A 27,683-nucleotide genomic window follows, 5' to 3' on the forward strand; every position below is an offset into this window, starting at 1 on the left:
AAAATGTAAGGCAGCAACTTTTTTAGAGTGTGTGAATGCTGTGGTGTTTTTACAGACTGTCACGATTATGAAAATTTCCGAAACTCTTCAGACCCCCAAAACCAACCCTCTCGTAAGTGATTGTTAAAAAAAATTACTTCCACTTAGCACTTATTTTACATGGATAATCAGTGGACAAACAAAATGTTGATGATTAAGTGACATCAATTCATTAGCTTTAGCACTATACTTGAAGTTCACATGAATTGTATTTTACAGTTACATGAATAGCAAAATGTACTTTTTAATATATATATGCTCAACACACCTAATCATTTAATATTTTTCATTTCCATGAAATTAAATATTTTCATGTTCCTGCCCTCCAACAGGTCTGTCCCGTGGAAGTGTGAGCAGTGATGATGAGCGGGGCAGCTCTGATTATGTCAACACAGAGCCTAATTCATAATGATCAAGGTACTACACAGCTCTCAGATTTACTGTACTTGACTGTCTGACATTTTTGGATTTTTCAATGAACCAAAAATATATTTTCTCCAGGATTTGCCTTTTATCAAGTGAAGTTGGTTAGAGGCCTGAAAATCATCCTGAGTCTCCAGAAATACCCATGCTTTGAATTTTGAAGTGCAGCAACACCACCAAAAAAGCATTGAACCACTGCCACCTCACAGAAAACTGCACTTCTTCCCTCAATCCTTACGACAGATCTGCTGACAATACCTGAGAATTTCATTTTTTCTTAAACATTTGCTGTTTACTACATAACGCATCCAGGCTTTTGCTTCCAAAAATATGAGTGCAGAGAAATTTCATTGACTCTTTGTAATATACAGCTTTGATACAGTCAAATGTTTATAAAATGTTGTTATTGGCTTGTAAATGTGGAAATAAAGTTAATTACTAATTTACATTGTGTCTGTTGCAATAATATGGATAGAAATTAAATACGTAAGAAAAGCTTGAAAGGCATTTTCTAGTCACTGAATGCAGCAGTAAAAAAAACAACTAATGGTTAAAACAAATCATGAGACAAAACACACATGGAGAGTTTAAAAATTTATTTTTATAAACTTTTTTTTTATTTTTTTGTTCTTTTTTTAACCATTTATTATTTGCTTATTTAATAAGGGGGTTGAGGACAAAGGGAGAGGTCACTGTATTTTTATAAAAATGTCCCTCATTCTTTACATTTTTTGTCTAACACGCTCACTCGTTCCCTCTTTCTGATTTAGACACTTGTGTCCCCATCCGCTCAAATTAAAAATAGCAAAAAGGGGAGGGGGGGAGGGGAAATAAAACAAGCACATTCAGTCTTGCCAGAGGTGAATAAAAACAAAATCTTTTTTTTTTTCCATTCGTGGAGCAGGTGGAGGGTATATACACATGTGCGATCCCACAGGAGGATCAGATGGGGGCATCCTCTGCTCAGTCTCCGTCTCAAAAGTCACACTGTCAGTTTCCAGGAGGGTGGAATGGAATCTGCTGGGAAGGATGAGCCTGCACCGACACTGATGAGTGCAGAGAAAAACAGAAATTGATTTAAAAAAAAAAACCTTGGTAAACGTGTCTGCACATAGCTGCATATTAAACATCAAATTTGTATAATTAGCTGATTTTGGTAACAGAAAACAGGATGGTAGATAGCAAATCTACAGTCACATAGCACACTTATGCAGGAAACTCACCCTGAGGGTGTCCAACATAGGCGTAGTGCTGGTGGGGCCCCTGTTGGGGTGGGGGAGGGCCGTGCTGGGGGCCAGAACCCTGCTGAGGAGGCGGGGCATGAAGCAACATCACAGGTGGTGGGCCGTGACCTCCAGAATGGTGAGGACCCGAGAGAGCACCTTGAACATGGGCCTGAAATAAAATACACAATTATACACATACATAATACAAATAACTATATTTTAAAATATTACAATAGAAAATGTATTCCTGTGGTGTCAAAGCTTAATATTCAGCTTAATTACTCCAGTCTTCAGTGTCACATGATCCTTCAGAAATCATTACAATACACTGATTTGATGCCCAATTATTATTGGTGCTCAATTATTCATTGTCCTTATAAACTGAAAACATACTTTTCTGTGAATGGAAAGTTCAAAAGAACAGCATCTTTTGTAACATCATAAATTACTTTGTCACTTTTTGAACAATTTCTTGCAGGTATCAGCCCTTTCATTTTAATACCATTTTTAAGACCTTTCCAAAAAATTGAAGACCTGCACACCACTTCCTTTGACTTCTATGTGAACACACAAAATCACCCTGCTCAACAGAGATACATGAATGAACACACTGGACATTTCTGGGTTTAAATGAACTATAGCAGGGTAAAGATCTATAGATGTATCTAAGGAGATTGTAGCAAACAAAATTTTAGCACTACCATTTGCTCAAATGGTGAAAGAAAAAAAAACTCCACTATTGCCTTTCTATGACTTTCCAATAAATGAAAAAATTTAATAAAAATAGAGACAGATCATGGCAGTCAGATAGAAATAATTAAAATTTACGATCACTCCCATGACAGCTGTATTAGAAACACCCTCATAGCACTTTTTAAATGTAAGAAGAAAATAAAAATTAATACTGCACTGAAAATACATCATAAAATAATACTAAATTTTTATTTGGGGATGCACAATAAAATGACTGACGTACATCCAATTTTCTCCCTACCGTTTACGTTCACTTAAGACATAATCGATTGCGTTTACGTGAATACTCAAGTTGGACATTGACACACAAGTGTGTGTATTTGATCGGTAAAGCGCAGGAGAATTGAATTTGGTGCTCAAGCGCTGACAGATGGTTTTTATTTTATTTTATAAAATGCAGCCATGGTGATTTATTAAAAAGAAAAACTTTTGACTGGTATTATTTATATAGTATATTATCTATTTTTAGAATTTAAAAGATTTATTTTTAGAAAGTGATTGACAGAACATTTGCTAATAAGTTTTTTTTTAATCCTCAGATTGATGTTTAATCCTCATGTTGACACTGGGATAAACAAAAATAACTCCAGTGACATTGAAATTCATACAAAGCAGACATGCACTGTTGAGAAACGTGACTGCTGATGTGGAAGTGTTTTGTATGTGACTGTGGTCATCACCTGTGTCAGCTGTCCTAGAGAGGAGTACGGGTGAGGAAGGGGCTGGTGTCCCTGCAGACTGTAGCCCTGAATGGAGTAGGAGGCTTGTGGGGAGCTGTGTCCTGGGGGCATGTTAGGGGGTGTGGGGGCTGACAGCGGCCCAGAGTGGTACAAAGACTGAGGCTGAGGACCAGACTGACCAGACTACAAAAGACAGACAGTCAACACAGAAAACATTTAGTATCATTACCAAAGGCATCTGAAACTTAGGGGGATTTCTTGTATGAATATTTCTTTGTAATTTCTAAGTTCTTTGAGTGAGAGTTTGTGGAATAGGTGTATAGTTGCTATTGACTGGTAGGTGGACTTACCTGTCCTGGACTGGGGGCGGGGTGTTGGGGCGGCTGGCTGCCTGTGGGGGTGCTGGAGGGCTGAGGATGATGTAGGGAACCAGAGTGATGGGAGAATGACTGCGGAGCTGAAGGAGAAAGAAAAAAGAAAAATGTATATCGTTGACAAAAAAAACAAAGAAAAAAACCCCCCCACACACACACCAAAAAAATCAATCCATTCCACAAAAAAATAAAAAAATAAAAAATAAAAAAATAAAAATAAAAATAAAAAAAAAAATAATAATAATAATAATAATAATAATAATAAATAATAATAATAATAATAATTTAAATGCTTACCATACATCCCCTGCTGAGGGGCTGGCGGTCCTTCAGTCTGACCAGGGTACTGTGGGCCTGGGGGACCCATTGCCTGTGGGTGCCCTCCCGATCCAAGCATTCGTGGTCCACCCTGGAGCATTGAGTACATCTGAGATAGAGAGAGAAATAACAGAGGGGGGTTTTTTTTAGTGAAGGTGGCCATCCACAATACAATTTAAAAAAATATTATTTGATTGAAATACTAGAAGCATTTGTTCTACCGGAAACGTGAAGCTTGGTACCTGTCCAGGGTAGTGGGGCATTGCTGATATGACCTGGTTGTACTGCAGATATGAGGGAGGGTAAGGAGACGCCACCAGAGGAGGTCCTGCTGCTGATGCCGCGGCCTGGAGCATAGGGGGCGCTGAAGAGCTGTGGTCTGGACGAGAAGTCACCACAGAACCTGAGAGGCAGAAGTAATACACGAATATGCAACACTTTTCAAGAGTAGAGTGCAAAATAGGGCCTGAAACTCTTCTTTTAACTGTTATTATTATTATTATTAATAATAATGATGATAATATAATAAATTATAATATTACAATACAATCTGAAAAATATATATTTTAAATGCATTTAAAATAAGAGTTTTAGGCCCTATTTTTGTTATTAACTTTAAGAATTAGTGCTGTCAAACGATTAAAATATTTTAGCGCAATTAATCGCATTAATGTCGCAATTAATTGCATATTTTTATCTACTCTAAATGTCCCTTGATTTCTTTTTGTTCCATTATTTTTTCTCATTTTAATGCTCTTATCAACATGGAAAAGTGGATCGGCTTGCTTTGTGCAAATGTTTTTTTTATTGAAAACAACATTGGCATATACTGTAGTGTTCAATTTCACACTAACATTCACACTTTGAGCAAATAATCACATCAGAGAATTCACATCAGCTGTGTGCTTGGCCATCAAGTGCTATTTCAGACTGGACGTGCTGTGATGATAGATCAGTTCACAACGACAAAACACACAGATCACTTTGGTCTTGTCAATGGAACCATTTGGCAACTTTTTAAAAGTAAACTTTCCATTCAGAATCTAATCGGCATCCATTTCGGCGTCTCGCGCTCGCCATCCACTCAAAACGCAACGTTAGCCTACTACTCTTTGGCCGGCTCGCAAGCCCAAACAAGTGTGCGCGGCGTGCCTGTTGTTTCGTTGCCGGTCTAGCTAGATCCGGTGTGGTGTTGTAGTTTTTCTAACGTTACTAGTAAAACTACAAAGTTTGCTAGGCCAAAAAGAGCGTTAATCTCGCCATAAAAAAAGTGACGCCGTCAAAATGGGTTTGTGTTAACGCCGTTAATAACGTGTTTAACTGATAATAAGAATCCATTTAAATGAAGAGTTTCAGGCCCTATTCGTAGGTGTTGTTGTAAAAAACAAAAAACTAAACCTTAAAAACATTTTAAGTAAGCATTTAAAATAATCTGTATTGACCGATAAAAGAAATTATTAACACTACTACTAATCCATACAGTATTAGTACAATCAGTAATGAAGAGTTCAATGTAAGTGTTACCTTTTGCTCTTGGGTACTTCCCTTGACCAACATTTGTCATTGGATACTGGTACATCTGAGGTGCCTAGGAAAAAAAAAAAGTACATATAACATCTATGTTGCAAACCACTATAAAAGTTTTTGAAAATGAGCAGCGGGGACAGAGACCTGTACGGAGTGACCCTGTATCTGGATGGGCGAGACGTAGCTCAGGTACTGGGTGTTGTAAATGGCTCCCTGGCCTGGTGGGGGCTGCAACATCACTGTTGGGCTGGGCGGAGTTGGCCGTGGCGGGGTGGGAGTGGCCGAGGGCTTCACCTGCAAAATAGACATGGCACACTTAGCTTTTGAACGGCTATATAAAGGAAACTAAACAGTGAAAATCAATGCTCTCACCATGCTGAGAGGAGCCTTAGTGGGGTTGAACTCTTTGGCGTTGGGGTTGAGTGTAGATTTCTTCACTTGACTGCATCGGGAAAGCGTTTTGAAAAGCGTTGATTACCAACAGACTTAATATGGTATCACTAGTAGTTGTCAAATGTGATTAGTAAATTAATTAAGCCAAATATTCTGAAATGGTGTACTTACTCAGTCATTCCCTCTGGCCTCTCAGTGGCCTCTGGTTTGCCCTCCTCACTGCCTGGGGTCCCGGGTTGGGGCGTCCCTGCCGTTTGCCTTTCTGCAGTTGGATTTTGCATGGCAGTGCCGGATAGGGCAGAGGGTGCAGAAATGGGTGTGGCTGGTGGAGGGGTGGTGGTTGCCACCCCTTCTGCATTTGTCTCTCTACTTCTCTCTTCTGCCGGAAGCTCAGTGTTCAGAGTTGTGGGCGGGGCTGCTTTAGCTTCTGTAGGAGGGGTGGAGTCTGTTTGTGTGTTGTGGGCAGGGTTTGTTTGAGAAGAGTCAGAGGCCAAAGTTTTGGGGTTGGAACTAGATGGAAGCTGAAAAAATAAATGAAAAAAATAAAATAAATAAAAATCAGAAAGGGAAAATTTGTTAATTTTCTTGAAAAAATGTTTAACTGACAAAAGTACAAAGAAAAGTTTTGCAATGTTTCCACTGACCTAATAAATTGTATTTAAATATAAACGAATTTTGATTTTGTTGGATGCAACACTCCAAAAAAAGGTGGGACAGAGGCAAAAAATGAAAAGATTAAAGAATCTCCAAATTAAACTCTTAAAATGGTCCACAATAAGTAGGTGAATTGGTAATTATTGAGGGTATCGTGACGGAGTATAAAAGGAGCATCTTAGTCTTTGAAACCAAAGATGGGTCATGGCTCATCACTTTATTCCAAATTTTATGAAAGAATTGTCAAACAATTCAAAATCAAAATTTAAGTAGTTCAGAAAAACATAGTCATTCTTTTTAAACAAAGTACAAAGAAAAGATTTCCAAACCACATATTCTTGATTTTATTGCATTTTACAAAATGACCCAACTTTTCTGAAAATGCAGTAATTACATATTCAAAAGAAGTACCTACTCAGAGTATTCAATTTCAGATGCAACCTATGACACACTCACCCTAAAATCAGTACCAAACTTGCGAAGCTCTTCGAGGTGTTGTGATCTCTGCTGGACTGTAGAGACTATGAAGAGAGAGAAGAACATTTATTGGTTAAATGAGAAGTGCATGTAATGAAGTTACCAAGAATCACACAACTTCAGGATTACCTTTGCCGCTCTTGCCATCCTGAGGACTAACTGGACTCTCCGTCCTTTCCTTAGACAGAATTTCGTTCACTAAAGTGAAAGAAAGAGTTAAGATTGTCGGACGCATGTATAAATGAACAGTTTGTAACCATTCAAATTTATAACATCTCACCATCTACAGGGAACAGAGGGGTGGGGCCAGTGGGTTTAGGGGTCACCATGGTAACTGAAGAGGTATCCACGTAGGTAGGAGTAGCAAGAGGAGAGTCCTGGGAAGGAGCATCTGGTTTGGGGGAACGAGAGACTGGAGAGAGACAGAGAAAAAGGTAAAAATGTTACATTTAAGAAAAACAAAGGAACAGAGGATAGAAATGTATACACACACAAACCCCGTTCAAAAGTTTGGGGTCAGTAGCTTTTTTGGTTTTGAAAGAATATTTGTAAAACAATAAAATAATCATAGCAAAACACTTTTTGTTTAGTTTTTTAGAACAAGTTTTCTGTGCACCAAATCAGTGTATTAGAATGATTTCTGAAGGATCATGAGACACTGAACACTTGAGTAATGATGCTGAAATTTCAGCTTTGACATCACAGAGAACTACATTATAAAATATATTAAAAGAAATGATATTTTACATTGCAATATTTTACAATTTAATTGTTTTTACTGCATTTTGATCAAATAAGTGCAGTCTCAGTGAACACGAGTCTTAACCTCAAAAATATATATTTTTATATTTCAAAAGTTTTCGCGTGCATTTCGCCGTGCACGAGCGCAAAACCTCACAACACCAACCCCGTCGGTGATTGGTTGGAACACTATTTATTTTGGTTTTGAGTGGTGGTGAAACCAATTGTTTTTGAGTGCAGATCTCAGAGCCTAGGCTGCCTACAGAGACGCGTTTTTTTGACGGCATGCTTATGGGGCGGGCAGCTGGCGGATAGTTAGGAAAGATTAAATGAATGTGATCATTTATGTTTGGGCCTGAAATCGCTGATACAACATTTAAGGCAAGAGCAAATCCACAACGTTAGTTACCCTTTCAAACTAGCACGGTCAAGTTTACATGCGCATTCGCGTCCTTTTGTGAAGATGTAGCCTAAGTTGTAATAGGTATATATCTGATTAATCTAATAGAGGATGTGTTTGGTTGAGTTTATTAACCCTCTAGCAAATCACTGAAGGGGGGTGTTTATTCACAATTTCAACTCAAATGCAATGCACAATATTACTGACTGGGTTAAGACGATCAGTGTAATTTTCAAAAACATTGATGCATCATAATCTAGTAGTGTTATTTAATCTAGTAGTGTTATTGTTTCTAGTCATATGTTCATGTTGTTTTCATAGACATGTCATGTTTTGACAACAGTCTTAAATAGTTTCATTATCTCTATGACAGACATGCCCCACCCCCCCTGAGGAAATCAGGACAGAAGTGGTCGAAAGTGGACAAAAGAGACAGATTAAAATACCAGGTGTAAACAGGAAATTTGCGTTAGTAAAGCTATATTTGTCAAGTGCAATAATCCAACCTTTTTACCATATGTAGCCATTATTAAGCCAGTGAAAAATATGAAGTATGCAAACAATGAACATGACAACATTGACCCAGGGTTATAGATGACCCTGGGATAACAATTTGAAATGTCAAAAGCCCATAAAGCTCAGCTGGACATCATAATCCTGTGTGTGTGGGTGTCCGCATGTATGCATACTGACCTGTAGGGGAGGAGTGAGAATTTGAGGTACGCAGGTTTCTGTTGTTCTGTCCAGGCCTTTGAGACTTGGGTGACATTCTTGATGACACTAAAAGAGATTAATGCAATGTTCATTAGTAACACAGAGGGCGGTAACCATCATAAACAGTGAAAGCAATACGCCTCACACACAAAACTTACCTCCATTGACGGGCCGGGCCGAGTCTGAGAGAGACTGTGGGTGTGAGAGTGAATGTGGGAGTGTGTGTGGGGAAGGAGGGCTAGAGTGACCTGGCTGTGTAGGTGAGCTGCTCTGTGACTGGTGTGTAGGGTATCCTCCTCTGACAGAGAGAGGACTGCTCCTATCAGTGGGAGGAATAGGCTGACCACTCCCAGAGGGGAGAGGTCGAGGGGAGGAGCTCGGGGGGCCAGGTCTATTTGTTCGATTAGGCAGGGTGGATACAGCTCCACCTCTTTCATTCCTTCCAGAAACTCCCATTTCTCGCTCCCTTGCCCTCTGGGGTAGAGGAATGTACTTGCTCTCCCTAAAATAAAGATAAAGACAGCAATGATCACCAGTATACTAAGGAGAAGGACCATATAAGATAACAGTGAAGAAAAAGACTGAGTCAAACCTGCTCCCAGCACTAGAGAACCCAGGGCTATCCCTTCCTCTTTCCCTTTCTCCGCCATCACGGTCCCTGTCCCGAACAACAGCGCTGAATTTGTCTTCCTCGGTTCGTCCATCATCATTCTCCAGCGCTACCCGGTGACGATACTGTGAACTAGCTTCAATCTCATTGGCCAATCGGGCGGCTCGAGCTTCTCGCTGCCTGAAGCCCTCAGAGCTGCCCCGCTCCAAAGGAACCCTATCAGAGAAAGGAACCAGAAATCAAGTAAATATCACATTCTTCTAACAGGACTCCTGCAAAGTTTGCAGAGGTCGATCAATACTGGATTTTGCTAAAACAATGTGCTTAAAGAAAGGCAATAAATTGACTGTGAAAGTACTTTATATAAAATGTATATGCTGTATGTGTTAATTAATGTTCTTGGTCTTTCTTGCCTGTGACGGGTGATCCAGAGAGAAACCACAAGAGTCTACACTGAATATATGCCAGATACAGTTTAGTATGAAACCTAATACATAATGCAGGACTTATTATAAATTATAAACAAGGTCAAAGAAGTACAATGGGACTCCTATTTTGAAATGCCTATGCTTTACTACCAGCCTCTCATTCAAAAAGATGAGATAAAATATGCACAATATGACAATGTTTATTGTTTACTTCGACAGTAATCATAAGCAATTACTAGGCATAAATGAGTTGCATTCATTGACTGTACACGCTTTGAAACCATGAGCCTGTAGAACATAAAACAGTGCTGCTTTTGACTTTAAACGTTTAATTAAATTATAGCCAGTTGAAGATCAATAACTCACATTGGGCCATATGCCTGTTTTTTCTATCCCCAAAAATATTTTTACCAAACTCTGCTACTTCGCTTTGCTTTGTCTGGAAGGGCATAATAGAGAAGTGTTTTCTCTCTCGCGGGGGGCGCTTGTCTGAAGTTTAAAATCATTGGTTACCCGTAAGACAATCACATAACGTTTGGTTATGACGTGTGTTATGCGCTGGCTCAGCCGCATCTAACTTCCACTGTAAACACATGTATGATGCGAAAACAAAACCATCGAGCGAAATACCGGAGTGAACATGGCTGTGAACGACTTGCAGATTATGTAAAGTAAATCTACGCATCCACGGTACAATCAGCGTCTACGTCCCAGCTCTCAGCCCGACCTCTGTTCGTTGATTGGCCGGCTGTTTTGAGGCCGGAGGAAAACTGGGAGATAGGTCGCTATCTCAGACTGAGTACAGAAGCGAACTGAAATTGAGCGGAAGTATGAAGTCTGACGTAGTCAGGCTATATATGAACTGAAATTTTATCAAACTGAAATTTAAGACTTTAGGAAAGAATGGGAATCCTGTTTGAAGCACAAAAGGCTTTTCCACTTCCAACTTTAAAGGTCATAGAAAAAAAAAAAACATCTAAAACTGACAGGACATCAACGTACGTGTACATGGCGAGACTGGAGTCATACGTGGACTTCACCCCATAGGTCTCCTCATTAAAGCGGAACATCTCGCTGGCATCCCAGCCATTAGACTGAAAGTGAGAAAAGGAGCTTCAATCATGTAAAACCTCCACCTAAAGACATTCATTCCAATAATACACTAATCTGTGATCATATTCGGTTGTATATACGAGCATGTTGGTGGAACTCACTGCATCTGCATCTAGGTCAAAATTCTCTCCATTGCTATCGCCTCCATCCCACCTTTGAAGGACCTTCTCTCTGTGGTCACCATTTATTCTTGTTGCGCCGATTGCAGAATCTGTGAAAGTGTCTGAAAACACAAGCACAGACAAAGCATTAAAAATATTTCTATTTCTTACAACGCCACTCAAGCGTACCTCTGTGTACACACCTCGGATAGCGTAGTTGAGATCAACATCTCTGCAGATCATAGTGACTAGGTCACTAGGGCCAAAGATCATGGTGTCTGTGATCTCTTCTCTCCTGGGATGGACAGGTGTGCCGCCACCACCGCCTCCATCTCCTTCCTCGTTTTTCACCTTGTGCACCGCATCCACTGCCAGCTCACACTAAACACACACAGATATTGAGTGGGATTTGAGCAGTGTGTCAAATTTAATGAGGCGTTGTTCAGAAAAATACACCTTTGCCACAAAACAATAAATATCTGGATTAATCTCAAATATCAAATTTGGAAAAACAAATCTAAACTTGTTTCAGAGAGAACAAAGCTTTAGATTCTAGAAAATTTAGGTTATCAATTATTAACTTAAAAACAACAGCTTCAAGCGCAAGATTCAGAAAGCAGGACCAATGCAGATGTGTGTGCCAGTAGATTTGGAGGGACAGACTTACACGTGAGCTTAATGTCTTAAAGATCCCCTCATATACACTGCCGTTCTTCACCATAACATCACATCTGGAGCCCTGAGGGAAAGATTGCATACGCATGTCAAGTATTTATATTGTTGCTTAATGCTGAAAACAAATTGGAGTAGTGAATCTTAAAACTAGGGAGCCTAAAAATGTCTATAGAATCATGATTTCAATTCACCCCTTGAATGACTGTTTCTTTTATCTTTTCTTTGAAGAAAAAAGGTTCCCATTGTCAAGAAAAACCTAAAGCCCAAGTTTAAATGTGTGATTTCTAGACCTAGAAAAATCATGTAGATCAATAAAATTGCACAATTCCATGGGCATGTTTATAACAAATAAATAAATAAATGAAATAATAAATTTCTAGTTATGCCACGCTCTAAAATATTTTAGGTAGAAATCTTATCCAATAAATTACGAACTGGAGAAGTCAATATTGTTTAATTACGGTGGACCTTTGGAGTAAAAAAAAAAAGATCAAACCAGGGTGTTTTCAACAGCCCATATTTATTTCATGCCAAAACTCACCACCACGGTTGTGAGGAAATGGAGCATCCTGGAGTTATTGTACACACCCTCAAACACCTATAAATAATACATACAAATATTTATTAATATTTTGTAATCTTGAAATGGAAAATTTGTTTAAAAACGCATAAGAATTTACGTACAGGTGGTGACTGTGGAGGAATCTTCACAGAGTTTCTGTTTCTTAAGAAAAGAATAAACAGTCGTTAGTAAATATAAATAAACAACAATTGACAAACAGAATTATTTAACAAAACTATTATTTAGTAAATTACCAATAAATTATTTACATATAAATAATAATCGACAGAATATGAATAGATTAATTCAACTACAAACAAAGATTTCAACGTTTTTTGTTTGTTTGTTTTTTACACAACAATATAACACGAATCTGGATATTAAGTATTTTCTGTACACATGAGCTGTAGCAAATGTTCGGGAACGCGCCCAAATATGCTGTCTTTCCACTCAACTTAGGACGCGAAACAGCCCGGTATTGCAAGAGTTGCTCTTCTGTTACATGTGTGGACAACAATTACGACACCGCGAACGCGTGCTAAAACAAAAGGACAACCATACACGAGTAACAAGATAACGATCGGATTGAATCTGGTTGAGAGTAACGACAAAATACAATTTATCAAAGCGGATGTGTAAACAATGGCAACAAGGCGCGTGTTTTAATTACGACAGACCGCAAAGCGGGTTAGAGGACCTGGCTAACAACACAAGAAGCAAATGCCGAATCGAAGACAAGACAAACAGCTTGACATTAACATGCGCAAATGTACACATTTCGTGTCCGTCGCCACAATCAATCAAACCGATTATACATTACGAGTGTTTGTACTTTTTTGTCATTTGCATCCCGGCTCTTCTATAAAGGCGTATATAAAATGGCTCAAGATGAAAGTCGAACACAATACTGAATCATATGGGATCGGAAAACAACAACAAAACACTGCTGATCCCATCCCATGACCCGCCTCCGAGAGCAGCCATTAGCTGAAAAACATGGCAATCAATTAAAATCTAAACTCTATTGGTTGACATTATTCTTTCTAGGCGGATGTGTACCGTTTAAGACAATCCTGCCAATCATTGGCTCAAAATTGTGCCAATCAAATATGCTTCGCGGCGATTGGCTAGTGCTCCTGCTAATTTAACAAGGCTCGACACGATTGGTGCTCAATGGACTCTATTAAATATGCGCTATGGGCACGCCCACTTTGACCGGTAGGCCTCATGTTAAAATGACAATCCGCGGACTTTCTGAGCGTTGAAGCCCAACGCGTGCGTTACCTTCCCGGAGTGGGTCTGTTAGAGTTACTCCCTGGAACTGACGAAGCCATTGACCCCGAAGTTCCATTGGATGTTTTGCGGCCACCGGGTCCAGGCTGCTGTTAGAAAGCATATCGATTGTTAAATGCTGACACAAATTAAGAATTAAATCACATTTACGTATATTATAAAGACGGCTAGCAGGTTTACTAGCATGTCACGTTACATATGAAAGTGGAATCTTAAGGAAGGACGACAATAATTATACCCTGAAAGCTTTATGTGTTTTAATAATCTCGAGTAAAGATGGTATAAATCAAACAAACTGATTGAAATTTGTATACGTGGTACTCACGTTCTGTCGGCGAAAAGACATATCTAGCCGCTAACTGAGTTGCCCGCTAAATTCTCCTTGTTGCCTATGACAAGGTAGTAGCTGGACTAGCTGCTAGCCTGCCTGCGGTGTTATTTTTATTTTCCGCAGCGTTCTCAGATCCGCACGAGCGCGATCTCCGTTACGGCCCGAAGTCCAGTTCAGTCCGATATTCGGTTACGAACGAACACGAAGAGATAATGAGGCTTATGTTTCTATTAAATATTACCGGCACCACGTCGCGTGAATTAGCCAGCGATAAACGCGAAGGCTGTTTTTTCAAAAACCCTTGATTGCCATTGGACAACATGGCGTGATGACGCAATGGCGCACAAGACCCGTATATCACGTAGACAGCCACACGTAAAGCATGCTTCGTAAAAGAATCGCTCATTCTTTCGTTAAGAAAAATTTAATTAAATCGAATTCTATCTATCTATCTATCTATCTATATTACAAAAACACAACTCAGACATATTGTTTCAGTATAATTATATTATATCATATCATATCATCATCATCAACATCATCATCATTTAATTCAATGTAGTACCTGAAACTCTAATTACACAGAGTGGGCAACAGTGTCCACCTTAACACACGGTCCCAGCACAGACAGACAGAGAGAGAAGAGAAGAGAAAAGAGAGAAGGCACAATAAGAGGTTTAAATAAAGGGTAAAAGGGAGGAGCACGGGGCAAGTGGATCGAGAACAAATCATACTGAATGATCTGTAGGAACAACTGCAATAGCAGAGACAGGATAAGAGAAATAAAACCAAAACAGAAGACTGATGCAGGCACTGAACTGGATGGCAGACACTGCAACAGACTGATTGAGGCACAAAATCAAGAATGACTGGCACAAAACAAGAGGGAATGACAATTAACAACACGAAAAGGCACAAGAAGAAAGGGGCTCTTTTATCTTTTTTTTTCTTTTCAAAATGTTTGCCTGAAATCCGTGGAAAGTTTGAAGGAGACAGCAGTGGGACAGAGTGAGATTAGAAGAGATATAAAAAGAAGAAAAAAAGAAACAGAAAACAGATTTTGGAGAACAAATATTATGTGTTCATATAGTAAACAACAAAAATAAAGGCATTTTGAAAAAATAATATTAATACTATTATTTGGACAATTATTAAATTCATTATTATTATCATCATCATCATCGTCATTTTCGTACTCAATAACAATTTTTCTTTAAATGAAAGACATTGTTTCTCCCTCCTCTGGACTCTAGCTTTGAAATAAACGTACCATAAAAAAAAATGGTAAAGCTAAAAGGAAGGGTAAGATGTAAAAACAGAGAGAGAGAGAGAGAGAGAGAGAGGGGAGAGCAGAGGAGCTGGGTGAAAGATCAGGACTCTGAGGTAATAATGGAGTTTATGGAGATGTTTAATATTGTAATTAACCTTAAGAAGTAATACTAATGGACTTCAGAGGACTGGGCTTGATTTTTTGTTGTTGCAAAACTGGACATGGTTAAGCCCAAGGCAATGCCTTCTACTGAACTACCAAAATCAGTACAATTGAAATGAACAGGAAGGAAGAAAAGTACTTTGCGACATTCATAGTTTGTCAGTGGCAGAACAAGAAGAAAAAACAACTAAAATGTTCCAGTAATAATAATAATAACAACAACAACAACAAGAGTGCTGGTGGGTAACAATCTCTGAACAAGTCAAAATATCCGCTCACCTGAGGGGGAAAACAAACTCTTTTTGTATAAGTGCGAAGGGTCAAAGAATACTAGACATCTGAATGAATGTAATGACTAGAAGGACTCTTCAAGAAATAAGTTGCTAAAAACACGACGCCAGCTCAGTGACACTGTCGTACCTTCCTATGCAGCAGCACCAGAGGAGGAACTTTTCACACTGACAAACACTGGAGAACAAATTAGTAAAAGCTGACCAACATTTTCACAATGCACCTCCAATTTAGTGTAGTACCGTTACTTAGTGTTTTAAAGATGTACCGTCAGTATCATATATGCTTATGTGTATGGGTGTCTCTCTCTCTCTCTTTCTCTCAATCACTCTCTCGCAACGTGAAAGCTCATGTTTAATAGTGTTAATAACTCGGTCGTGTGATTGTGACCCTCTCGGTCAGTTCTTCCGCTGGAGAATACTGAAAATACTGATTGTGAAGGGCTCTCCTCCTCTTCCTCCTCTATCCCGCCTCGTGGTTTTCCCCTTTTAGAAGAAGGAGTACTGGTTGTCGATGGCTCTCGCCCTCCCTCCTTCCCTCTCCTCGCCCTCCACCCCTTCCAGCTGGAGGAGCGGCGGTTCCCGCTCGCGTTCTTCGCACTCTTCTGCCCCGCTGCTCGCTCCGCCTCCTCCTCCGGCCTCTGTTTCGCTCCCTCGTTCCTGCGGCGGGGTCGGGGGCGGAGGGCGTCCGGGAGGCAGAGGGGGAGGAGGCGGCTGAGGAGGACTACGGGGTCTGCTGGTCAAGTCTGAGAACAGCGACAGAGAGAAGAACCAGTACAGGAGGAGAGAGGAATGAGAATTAAATGTGACAAAAAAATTGAGAATAATGAGAATAAGAGGCAAGTTTGACGAGAAACTCTCAGCTATGAGGCATGCTAGTAATGGAATTGGTCAACACATTGCTCAGACTGTTTACACCCTGCCTCCACTAAACAGCAGTACAGTCATCGATTGATAAATCGCCGCTCATTCGTTACATGGACTCAGTGAAACATCTAATCTTGAATCATGTTTATATGGAGACAGGACTCACTGTCTATAAATGTGTGACGTTCAATAAAGATTACGATTAACGGCAGCAATAGTGAGCAAATGTTCAATGAAAGTGTTACCCTGCGACACACATTTCAGGATGGATGTGTGCAACTGAAACCCAGCTGTGAATGAGGAAGTTAAGCAGACAGATGTGCACTGAAGTGAACAGATGACCTGTCGCTACTCTTTTTCTGTCTTATTCTAACAAGCTTCCAAAATGTTTCCCACATTGTACTCTTTCATCTGCTGTCCCAGTCCCCATCAAAGCAAAACGAACACTATCTACATTCTAAATACAGTTTCCCTGTCTTATTATGCAAATGTAAAAAATGAATGTTTTCTATATTTGCATAATTTGGGAATATGGAGTTGCTCTATACCTCAGGAATGATTTGCCTGATGGCACACTTTGATGATCCAGTCCAGTCCAGTCACGTCCTACCTTTTCCTCATTTGAATTTACCATTTCACTGGAAATATGTATACTACCATTCAAACGTTTGGGGTCAGTAAGATTTAAAAAAGAAACTAATACTTTTATTCAGCAAAGATGCATTAAATTGATCAAAAGTGACAGTTAAGACATTTGTCATATCACTGAACACTGGAGTAATGACACTGAAAATTCAGCTTTGCCATCACAGGAATAAATTACATTTTAAAATCAAATCAAATAGAAAACAGCTATTTTAAATTTTAATAATTTTTACTGTATTTTTGGTCAAATAAATGCAGCCTTTGTGAGCGTAAGAGACTTCTTTCAAAAACACACTTACCAACCCCAAACTTCTGAACAGTAGTGCAATTTAACGAAAGTTAAATGGGTTGTAAGTTTTACATTATAATTTCCATCCTTTTCTGACACTTAAATGTTTTTATTAGTGCAGACAAATTTATGATTAATCACATCTAACATAAAAGTTTGTGTTTTCATAATATGCGTGTGTGTATATATTATTACATTTATGTTGTGTGTGTCTGTGTATATGTACATATACACACACATATATATATATGTATAAATACATGTGTGTATATGTATACACACAGAGACACATGATATATCTAAATTTAATAACATATACACACGTCACACATATATTGTAAACACAACTTTTATGTTAGATTCGATCAATTGATTTGATCGCACCAGTTTTTATGTGTAAATGACCTTTGTTATAATTGGCTAACGCTCATGTACCGGAAAAGAAGGACTTTATTTCCTTCTTTCAGACCTTCTCTGTCTATCTCTCTCTGTTGAATCTGGTCTCACTTACACACAGTCAGAGATGGGGGTTGATGGAGAGTCGGGGTGGCGCGTGGTGATGACATCACAGACTGTGGGGCGGCTGCCTGCCCTTTCCCGGCCTGCGAAGATGACCCAACGACAAACAACAACAGAAACAGCCAATCAGAGCTCTGATATGCACTATGGGAAAGGCCAGAGGCTGAAGCAGGGCGAGAGGACGGAGAGGAGCAGGAGTACAGTATGGAATAGTGTGTGAATGAAAATCAAAATGAAGGAAGGCGGTGGTGATGGAAGGAAATATATGTATGTCCGAAAGAAGAATGGAGGATAGTGAAAGAATAGTAGAAAAGATGCAGTCATAGAAAAGTATAGATGGAGCGTCTAGATGGTATAAACTGATGAAGAGGAGATCCAGGATAGATCATGATGAGGAAATAGTAGATAAGGTGAGCTGATGAATGTTTTGAACATTTGGAGGGGGAGGGGTCGTCATATGTCAGGTCAAGCACACAGAAATCACATTAGGAGACAATCATCATCAAAAATCAAAAGCAAAGCCATGCGCAGAAGACTCTGGCAGCAGCGATGGATCTGTGTGTGCGCGAGTAGTCGTAGCAGATGCTTGCACAAAGTGTCCTTTTAAAAGCATGCTGTGACAGGAAGTGAACTCACACACAGGGTGATCCCACATTTAGTCATTTCTCTGTGACAGGTGCGAACAACTCATGCAGTGGCCATGTTGTTTATGAATATACACACATACACGTACGATCACTCTCGATTCATCCCACTCACATGACACACACAAGCTCATTGCCAAAGACCATGTGCGTCGCTAAAATCTACCCGGGATTCAAGAATCAAACTGACAGAAGCTAAACGCCTTCTAAGGAATCTTTCTTGTTATTTTTTTTCCTTTCGTGGGCCCACCAGGATCTCCCCCAAAACAGCTGTTTAACTTAACATTTTTGTCTTTATTAGGGCGGTCAATTGATTAAAATATTGGGATTAACCACATAATCCTGTCATTGTTAATCCAGTCAGATGCAGTCACATTTTTCTCACTCACAAAAAACAAGAGTGTATTTCTCAAATGGTATTAAAATGCACAGGAAATGCAACTATATGATAAAATTTGATATAATTCATTAATAAAACAACTTGAAACATACTTCATGGATGTAATGTCACATCTGTGAAGGTGCAGACCGGTGTACGCATTAACATTTCTATGTGATTCACTCGTGGGTGATATTTCTATTATTGAGCATCAATGATAATTGAATTTCACCATACTACAAATGAAAATGATGTTACATTTGCAAAATAGGTCATCTGGATTTCATTTATAAATAAATGAACTATAAAGAGAGTCCTTGTCTCGGTTATCCTCCTTATTTTTTCACGTAAGAGTGTCTGGCTTCTGGTCTCATTCGCTTCCAGTTATTTTTAGCTGTACAAAACAGCTTGTTACTCTGCTTGATATTGCAAACTGGTATTTCTTACCATGTTGTTTTTATGTATTTTCATAATTCTAAACACATTTGTTCGTAACGCAAATAGTTTTACTGTTTACTTCTAGTTATTTACCATTAGCAGCTAATGAATCGGAAGTCTCACACATTCACAGAAAATAGTTTACTACTGCAGTGCACAATAAGGTGGGTAATGACTTGGAGTTCAAATCTGTTTAAAAAATTACTCAGAACAGAATGAATAAATTAAGTCAAATAACATAAATGCTAAAAACTATAGTTAAAAAAATTTACATTGTTAAACATTTACTCACAACATAACGTGTATAAAATATCAATAAGTACTGATTTAGTACAATGTATTGTTTTTTATTGTCAGTGAAATGAAATTGGAGACAAGTTTACCAGTATTGTGGATTCTAATTCACTTTAACATCAGGATGAGAACCTTTCCAATATGGTTTTATTCTACAAATATTCTGCTTTCAAAATATGACGTAAAATGAAAATTAGGTTGCCCCCCCATGCTGCTGCTGCTGTAATGTCTATGATATTTTTAATCCAATCAGCTGTTCTGAGGGAGATCACTCACCTGCCTGTCATCTAAAAATGCAGGATTTTCCTGTTATCTACGCTCTGTCGTAAACCTTAACACCTTAAAGCAGAGCCCAACCTTTCATACCTGGTTGCCGCACATTCGTGGCCCCCACAAAGCTGATGAGGGTGACATCAGAGGCTCCCCCAGATTCAAGGGGAATGGGGTGCACACGGAAATGCTCCAGCATGTCAAAAATGGACTGGAACCAGAGATGCTGCACACGGCACTGTCCATCCTCATTCAGGGAGAGGCGCAAGTGCTAGGAGGAAAATGCCAGAGCAGAAGGAAGAGGCATTTATTTCTATTCACCAAAAATCCTTTAAAGAAAAGGATCCTTTAAAGAAATGTATACTTTTATTCAGCAGGGAAGCATTAAACTGATCACAAGTGAAGTAAAGACATTTTTAAAGACATATTGATCCCTTTATGGGCTCCATACATAAGATAAATCTTACCAACCTTACCAAACCTTTTGAACGTTAAATAAGCATAACCACACGCATTTACCTTTGCTTTGCCCTGGAAGTTGAAGGTGAGGACATACTCTCCACGCCGTGTCTCACTCTGCCGCACAAGGAACACTCCATGGCTGGCCATGCCACCCGCCAGCACCAGCTGGGCCGCCTTAAGACGGGAGAGTGTGCCGTGGAACCACTGACACTCACTCAGAGGATGTTCCACAGTCTCTGACACAGAACCTTCAGAGAACAGGAATGACCCTGAGAAAAAACAGGGGAAAAACTCAACACCTCTTATCTTGATCTATCAAAAGGGTAAGAGTTAATGTCAGTAACTGAGATTCCATCCATGTATTTTTACCTGAATTTTGGGTTACTGCATTGTAAAACCATAATAAAATAAAATAAAATAATTAAATAACATTTCCAAAACGACTATAAAAACACATTAGATGTGCATCCAAAAAGTCCTGTTACTAAATAATAATATTTTGGAACAATATCATCGCACAGCATCTCTATTTACTTAAAAATCGCAATGAAATGATATTTTCTTCCGTATTGTAATATATATCCGAGTGAAACAGATTATATAAAAAAAAAAAAAAAAAAGGTGGAGACTTGGTTGCACCACTTGTTGATTGGACGTTGTTGGAAGATCTGAATGCGAGCTTGCAGTCGACTGTAAGAAAGGGGTGGGGCTTAAACTGACTAGTTGATTAGAGAAGTCCTCCATACATCACAGATCAAGTTGTTTTGTTTAAAGGTACACTATGTAATTTTTTTTCTTCAAAATTAATTACATTTAAAATAATGAGTCAATACATCATTAATCCTTCCAAAACACGTTTTTGTCTTAATCTGATTCACTATGGTGAGTGTTTATATTTAAAATCTAGTAGGATGGTTATTATACCTGGAATTTATTTTCAAGGATGTACCATGTCTATAATTGGGTTTAGCAACATTAACGTCTTCAGCTAGTCAGCTTAAGATCCTTTCCATCTAAACTGGTTATATCTCTTAAGCCTAGTAGTGATTGTTTTATGAGCAGTAGGATAACCAAATTAATCCGCAGTCACGCAGAGCCGAAACACAACTAAAACAATGTTCTTCTAAAAAATGCATGCAGTTTTGCTTTTTTACTGTGTACCTTTAAAGGAACACTCCACCGTTTTTTGAAATAGGGCTTATTCACTTTCTTTCCTACCTTTAGATAGGTGGGCAAATGCATTTTTGTCTCAGTGCATGCATTGTTTTAGTTTGACAGGGTCGGCGCTAGCTTAGCTTAGCACAATGAATGGAATCCTTTGTTGCCAGCTAGCATGTCCTGAGTAAAAGTGATATAAAATTTTTTTAAAACCCACCTAATTACTGCTTGTGGCCTGCGTATTCACAACAAGTACAAATAGTGATGCAGATTAACACTAGGCGATTTCCTAGGCAGATATTGACTTATATATTAAGGACTATATTAGGGGGAAGCACAGGCGAAGCACTGCTACTTGGGCGTGATATCTCTGCGCCCAAGAAGCAGTGCTTCACCTGTGCTTCCCCCTAATATAGTCCCAAGTCAATATCTGCATAGGAAATCGTCTAGTGTTAATCTGCATCGCTATTTGTACTTGTTGTGAATATGCAGGCCACAAGAAGTAATTAGGTGGGTTTTTTAATTGTTTTATATCACTTTTACTTAGGACATGCTAGCTGGCAACAAAGGATTCCATTCATTATGCTAAGCTAAGCTAGCGCCGACCCTGTCAAACTAAAACAATGCATGCACTGAGACAAAAATGCATTTGCCCACCTATCTAAATGTAGGAAAGAAGGTGAATAAGCCCTATTTCAAAAAACGGTGGAGTGTTCCTTTAAGTGAATTATAAGAAAGATTATGAGGCAAAAAAAAAAAGGAAAACATATGCATGGATGAATCGGTAACAATAAGATGAATTTAAAGTAAATAGACTTTAATAAAATAGCAACAACAGCTTTTCCAATGGCTAAAACTTCAAACCCTGGAGTGATGATTTTGTTTTCTGAACACATGTGTTGGGAATTCTGTTTTATTTGCAAATTGTTTTCTCAATATTCCAGTTTTTCATAAATTAAATAAGCAATGTTTGCAAAAGCATTAAAATGTTAAAAGTATTAGGGTAATGTAGATGTCATTATGATCTATGGCAAAACGTGTGTGTTTAGTGTAGTACGGTACCTGTGGCATCAGGAGTTTCAGCAAAAGGTGTGCCAAGACCGGCCCCGCCCCCACCAAGAAGTCGACTGTCTGATTCGTCAAGAGGGGCACGGGGTGGTAACTCAGGGGGTAGAGGCTCCAGCTGGGGAGAACCACCAACTCCACCATAGCACACTACAGTGAAAACATCAAATATCTGATTCATCATCATCTGTGGTTACTGCTAAATACCTATATTAGATTTTACTGCTACAAATAAATATTTCAATTCCGGATCAGATGTTTTGAATACTTCTGTTCAATCACAGAATCACCAGTTTGAGATTTGTGGGCTCATTCTAACACTGGCACATGCGTAAGCACATGTCCCATTACACATACTGTCCTGAATGCAGCTGACCACATCATGGTGACATCATCTCCAAACGCTTACCTTGAGACAGACGGTCGCTGAATTCTGGCGTTACACTGAGAGCACTGCCACACACTCCCTCAACATCCTCTTGCTCACTGATGAGAAGGGTCAACGAGTACATTTGAGATCATTGCTGAGTTTTGATTGTCACATGGTGTCATACAAGCATGCAAACTACTAATAACTCGAACCTTTCCAAACACAAACACATTTCTATTTTTAATGATTCAAAACGCAAAGACTACCTTAAACAAATGGCGTTTCTGATGTCACTGAGCCAAGCTCTCATCTGAACTGCATCTCTGGTCTCGATCACGTACTGCGCCTGACCTTCCAACTGAGGAAAACAAGAAGAGATCAAATGTGCAAATGTTCTATGCGTTCAGTTTTCAATGATTAGGATCTTTGAGATGGGTGCAACAACACAAGATGCAACTAAATGCAAAGTGAACTACAATCACAGTTATGAATAAAATACCTAAAATTCCCCAAAGTTATTAATCAGATTACATTTATATAAAAAGTTATTTAGTGATTGTGACCATTTGTCACACATGAGATTCATTAAATGTGTTTCATTCTGTAATTTATCTATAAAAAAAATCAGGAAGGGATGTTAAAAAAAGTACAGTTTTGCCTAATTTATATGACATTTAATGATCAACAGAGCTCTACAACTATGACATGCATACTTATTAATGAGACATCAGATGACAGTGGGAACACTGTATTTGATGCATATGCAAGTAAAGTTAAGGTCAAGTTCTTGCATTATTATTGAAGATTTGACTAACTGCTGAAGACAAAAAAAATAGGTGTTCTGACGTACCTGTAGAAGGAAGGTGTTCTCTTTGTCTGGCACCTCTATAGCTGTAGTGCTCCTCACGTCAACAATAGAGCCGCATGGGACAGTCAGTCTGGCCTTGGAGGACTGGAAGTATTCAAATATGTCAAAATATATAAATTATATATAACTTAAACTAGTCAGCTGGTACTTTAATATTATATATATTATTTATAGACCCCAAACCTATGAACGACAGCACGTATATAAAATATTTGTAAATATATGCAAGTAAAATTGTACACATAATTTACATTAAGCAGAAATCCTGTCACTCACCTTAGGCGGGATGTAAAACTCCAGGAAATACTCCATCCCTCCATCCACTCCATCCTTATCTCGTTCTTTCAGAACCAGACGGCACTTGTGCCAACGCATACCCCGTCCGATTGCAGCTCCCCCGGTGGCCGTGGGATGCCCTGACGCCGTGCTGTCCGTGCCGTGGTGCAGCAGTCCAAAGGAAAAGCCTGGGAAACCATGAGTGCTGGCGAACTCGTCCGAAGACGAGCACACGGTCACACCTCCCTCCCGTACAAGCCTACCCATCTTCCTGGAGGCACTGATGCTGCTTGGTGGCAGCGCAGAGGGGGACACGACCGATGAAGGTGGAGCTGCGGAGGACAACGTCGGCGGGGGTGAGCGAGACAGTCGCAGTTTCTCTAACCGGTGACTCCATTTCTCCTTTTCCCCATCGCCGTTGCTCCTCCGCCAGTCACGGGCCTCGGAAAATGAAAGGGAGGTGGCGCTACTGGAGGATGAAGGGGGCAACGAAGAGGATGACGAGTGAGGGAGGGAGAGGGGAAGGGAGAGAGACACAGGGAGAGAAGAGGGAACACCCTGCGAGCCGGAGTTCCTCTTGCCATCTTGCAGGCCTGTAGTGTAGCTGTAACTGGAAGGAAGAGGGCTGACGTTACCCACGCTGCAGTTCTGAGGGGAGTCGCTGGAGGAGCTGCGCCAGTGCAAGATGCCTCGCACGCTCCCTCTGACACTACGGCCCACGCTGCGTAGAGAGAACCGCTTTTTTAGTTTATTTTTGGAGTGACCCCCAATGGGTGTCCCATTACCCTTTGACCCAGAATTTGCTGGTGTGCCAGAGGAGTTGGGGCATGTCAGAGTCTGGCTGAGATCGGCTCTTTCTGAGGTCAACTCACTCTCGCCCTCATCGTCCCTTTCTACTATGTCTGTCTCCACCTCCTCTCCAGCCACGGGCCCCGCCCAGCTGTCCTCCTCTTCCTCCAGGTCCTTGTAGCCAGATGGATTGTGTTTGACTGCAGTTCCCCTCTCCTCCCTCCGCCCATTATTCCCGCCCATAGAGGAAGAGCACGATGAAGAAGAGGATGGTGGGAGAATCTGCGTATGAGCATACAAATCCTGAAACGCTCCTGTATTCTGGAATTGTTCTGTGCCGCGGCCCTCCTGGGTCAAGACCGGTTTGGGCATAGCCCGTGTGTGAGTGGGTGGGCACGGGGTGGCGGCCTCAGGTGGCAGCAGGGACGGAGACGCTGCATCCTCCTCCAGCGACGTAACATCTGATTGGGCGACCCAGTTCACTGTTCCTTCCCTACCGACACCTGTCCCCTCGAGCTCACTCTCGAAATGACGAACAAATCTGTCGGTGAAGCGCTGGCAAAAAGCCGCTGCTGAATCAGGGGAGTAATGCGGGTTCTCCAGCAGGAAGGCCCGGAAATGGCGGGCGAAGTCACCGGCGGCTACCCGGGCATGGAGCTCACAGAACTCGGTCCAACTAAGGCAGGGAGATGGAGACGGTGTGGGTGTGTCAGACAATGATGACAAGGGCTGACTGGCAGGAGCTGGAGGAGGCAAAGGTGGGGGTCTCGTTGAGAGGGGCAACAGTGAAGGAGATGGAGGAGAAGGCGATGGAGATGGGGAGGGTGGAAGGGGAGATGAATTAGCTGCAGCCCGTGGGCTGGGCGGGGTTAAAAGGGAGCCGTTCATGACTGACTAATAGGTGACCAATTTAAGACCAAACGATCATCAAAGACGTCAGGATCGTTGCGATCTGTGTGCGTATGCGAAACGCGCAATCTGTTCATCAGGCTACGGTTTCACAATTGAAATGAATTTGGAAAATCTGACCAAAAAATGTGGCCTGACAGTGATTGGTAATTGTCTTCCCCCATTTTAAAAAGAAAAAGAAAAGATATAACTCTGTAACGTCAATTTTTGGTGCTCTAAAATAGCTCACATTCTACACAAAATAATATGTGTAAATGTATGTATGGGGAGTAACAAAACATTCGGCCAGCTGAGCTGATGTTAGTTCTCAGGTGGTCTCCGGTTTTAAGGCTCTGCGAGGATCCTGCGGTAGGGATTTGTGACCTAAATGATGGATACATAGAGAGAGAAAATAGATGAATTATTTTAAGTAATGTTCTAACAATTATAATAATATACTGCACAATAACAATGTCTTAACAAAATTTTTTTTTTTAACAATATTGAAGTTAAAGGGATGGTTTACCCAAATATTTAACTTCTGTCATCATTTACTCATGGTGTTACAAAACTGTATGAGGAAATGGCAGAATGACAACTTGTCATTCTTGTCAAAAGTGAATAGAGAACGAGGCTGTCTTTCTCCCTAACATCTCTTCCACAGAAGAAAATCATACAGGTTTCGAAACATCAGAAAATTTAATAAATTATTAGAGATTTTGAGTTTGTGTGTGAATTATATGTACAATTATACTGTGACATTTATTCGTTTTAAGTGTCATGCATGAAACAGAGAGGCGTTGTTTTGCTTTGAGTTGTGAGACCCAATTCTCCACCTGATATTTGAAGAACGTGCTAAGCGCTAATTTCTCATTTATTTTATTATTAAACCAAATAGAACCAACAAATGGAGCTTCTTGAGCCTTTGAACTCAAACTAATCGAAACCAAGACACTGATATGAAATCAGTTTAGACGATTTACACGACCGGAGGATGCAGAAATGATGCTCATAAGCCCCGGTGATAACTCACCATCTTCAGGCCAGTGTGTAACTCGAAGCCGGTGCAGTTAACGTTAGCTGTAAAGAAAAACATATAAAGCGTAAAGGCCTGTCAGTTGTAGTTACGATAAAATTATGTGATATAGGAAACCATACAAGGTCTAACAACTCGTTTCGCCTAGTTAGCTGTCTGACATAAAATTGAATTGTCATAATACGCTCTCACGCGGATAATGTCAACACACCAAGCTAACTCGGGCTAGCCAGTTAACTTTAGCTCATAAAACGGTGGCTAGTTTGCTAACGATCTTAAGCAGTAGAAAGAAATGTCACATTAACTCACCTTTTTGCACAAAAGACGAAATTTGTTCGCTGGCGTGAGAGAAATTCGAAAAAGTTTAAGTGCAAATATTGAACTAGCCTGGTGCTAACTAGCTAACCCAGCACTGCTAATAAATTATCAAGTTAGAGCTGCTGGTCAGCTAGCTGGCTGTATTGCTAAGCAGGCAGTTTGTCTGCCAATGTTAACACTAATATTCATTCCTCTCCGTCTAGCTGTCCCCCGTTGATGCTAAACTTATTGATGAATCATAGGGTATCTATTTATTCATAAAGGCTTTACAACTGCTCTTGTTGCAGGTATATGGATATTTCTCTGCCTGCTGTCCCAATCAGTCTCTCGCGATATAGTGGGAGAGGGTGTAGGTTGGGGGGACAGGGAGTGTTGGAGAAGGGGGATTTTCAATGGGAGAAAAAATCTGAGGAAGAGGGATGTGCACTTTTTGGAGGAGCCACATTGGACAGTTGTGCAAAAAAGTAAAACAAGGTTGGATGTTGCTCTGGCTGATGGCTGAGTCATATGTTTGGAGGCTGTAATACACTGAATTTGAGATTATTACTTGATTA

General features: G+C 40.0%; 2 protein-coding genes and 1 long non-coding RNA gene across 6 annotated transcripts; 1 reads left to right on the top strand and 2 right to left on the bottom strand.

Annotated features, from left to right (window-relative positions):
- Positions 1–908, top strand: LOC309494658. Its single transcript, XR_014204432.1, has 3 exons — positions 1–112; positions 372–456; positions 541–908. It is a non-coding gene; the product is annotated as an uncharacterized lncRNA (long non-coding RNA).
- Positions 909–1,043: 135 nt separating this feature from the next.
- atxn2l (ataxin 2-like) lies at positions 1,044–14,135 on the bottom strand. Of its 3 annotated transcripts, none has more exons than XM_082164045.1 (24): positions 13,827–14,135; positions 13,493–13,590; positions 12,331–12,370; positions 12,188–12,244; positions 11,639–11,710; positions 11,175–11,352; positions 10,972–11,093; positions 10,760–10,851; positions 9,312–9,545; positions 8,878–9,221; positions 8,699–8,785; positions 7,145–7,276; positions 6,994–7,062; positions 6,838–6,908; positions 5,905–6,254; positions 5,713–5,782; positions 5,485–5,634; positions 5,338–5,401; positions 4,035–4,216; positions 3,793–3,922; positions 3,472–3,578; positions 3,122–3,304; positions 1,686–1,857; positions 1,044–1,508 (listed from the first exon to the last, which is right to left on the bottom strand). In XM_082164045.1, exons 1-24 carry the CDS (start codon positions 13,845–13,847, stop codon positions 1,453–1,455), a joined length of 3,081 nt encoding a protein of 1,026 aa, XP_082020171.1. In that variant the 5' UTR covers positions 13,848–14,135; the 3' UTR covers positions 1,044–1,452. The 3 variants fall into 3 exon arrangements, with proteins under 3 accessions (XP_082020171.1, XP_082020173.1, XP_082020172.1); XM_082164047.1 differs by having other exon boundaries at positions 4,056–4,216; positions 6,844–6,908; positions 13,827–14,134; XM_082164046.1 differs by having other exon boundaries at positions 4,056–4,216; positions 13,827–14,134.
- Positions 14,136–16,140: 2,005 nt separating this feature from the next.
- Positions 16,141–27,611, bottom strand: sh2b1 (SH2B adaptor protein 1). 2 transcript variants are annotated; one of them, XM_082164071.1, is made up of 11 exons: positions 27,121–27,611; positions 26,809–26,855; positions 24,099–26,159; positions 23,805–23,906; positions 23,221–23,312; positions 22,994–23,070; positions 22,582–22,734; positions 20,419–20,630; positions 19,996–20,170; positions 17,867–17,957; positions 16,141–16,300 (listed from the first exon to the last, which is right to left on the bottom strand). In XM_082164071.1, exons 3-11 carry the CDS (start codon positions 25,773–25,775, stop codon positions 16,279–16,281), a joined length of 2,601 nt encoding a protein of 866 aa, XP_082020197.1. In that variant the 5' UTR covers positions 25,776–26,159; positions 26,809–26,855; positions 27,121–27,611; the 3' UTR covers positions 16,141–16,278. The 2 variants fall into 2 exon arrangements, with proteins under 2 accessions (XP_082020197.1, XP_082020198.1); XM_082164072.1 differs by lacking the exon at positions 26,809–26,855.
- Positions 27,612–27,683: the final 72 nt, after the last annotated feature.

This window comes from Leuciscus leuciscus (assembly GCF_965113295.1).
Source record: "Leuciscus leuciscus genome assembly, chromosome: 1".
Lineage (NCBI taxonomy): Eukaryota > Metazoa > Chordata > Actinopteri > Cypriniformes > Leuciscidae > Leuciscus > Leuciscus leuciscus.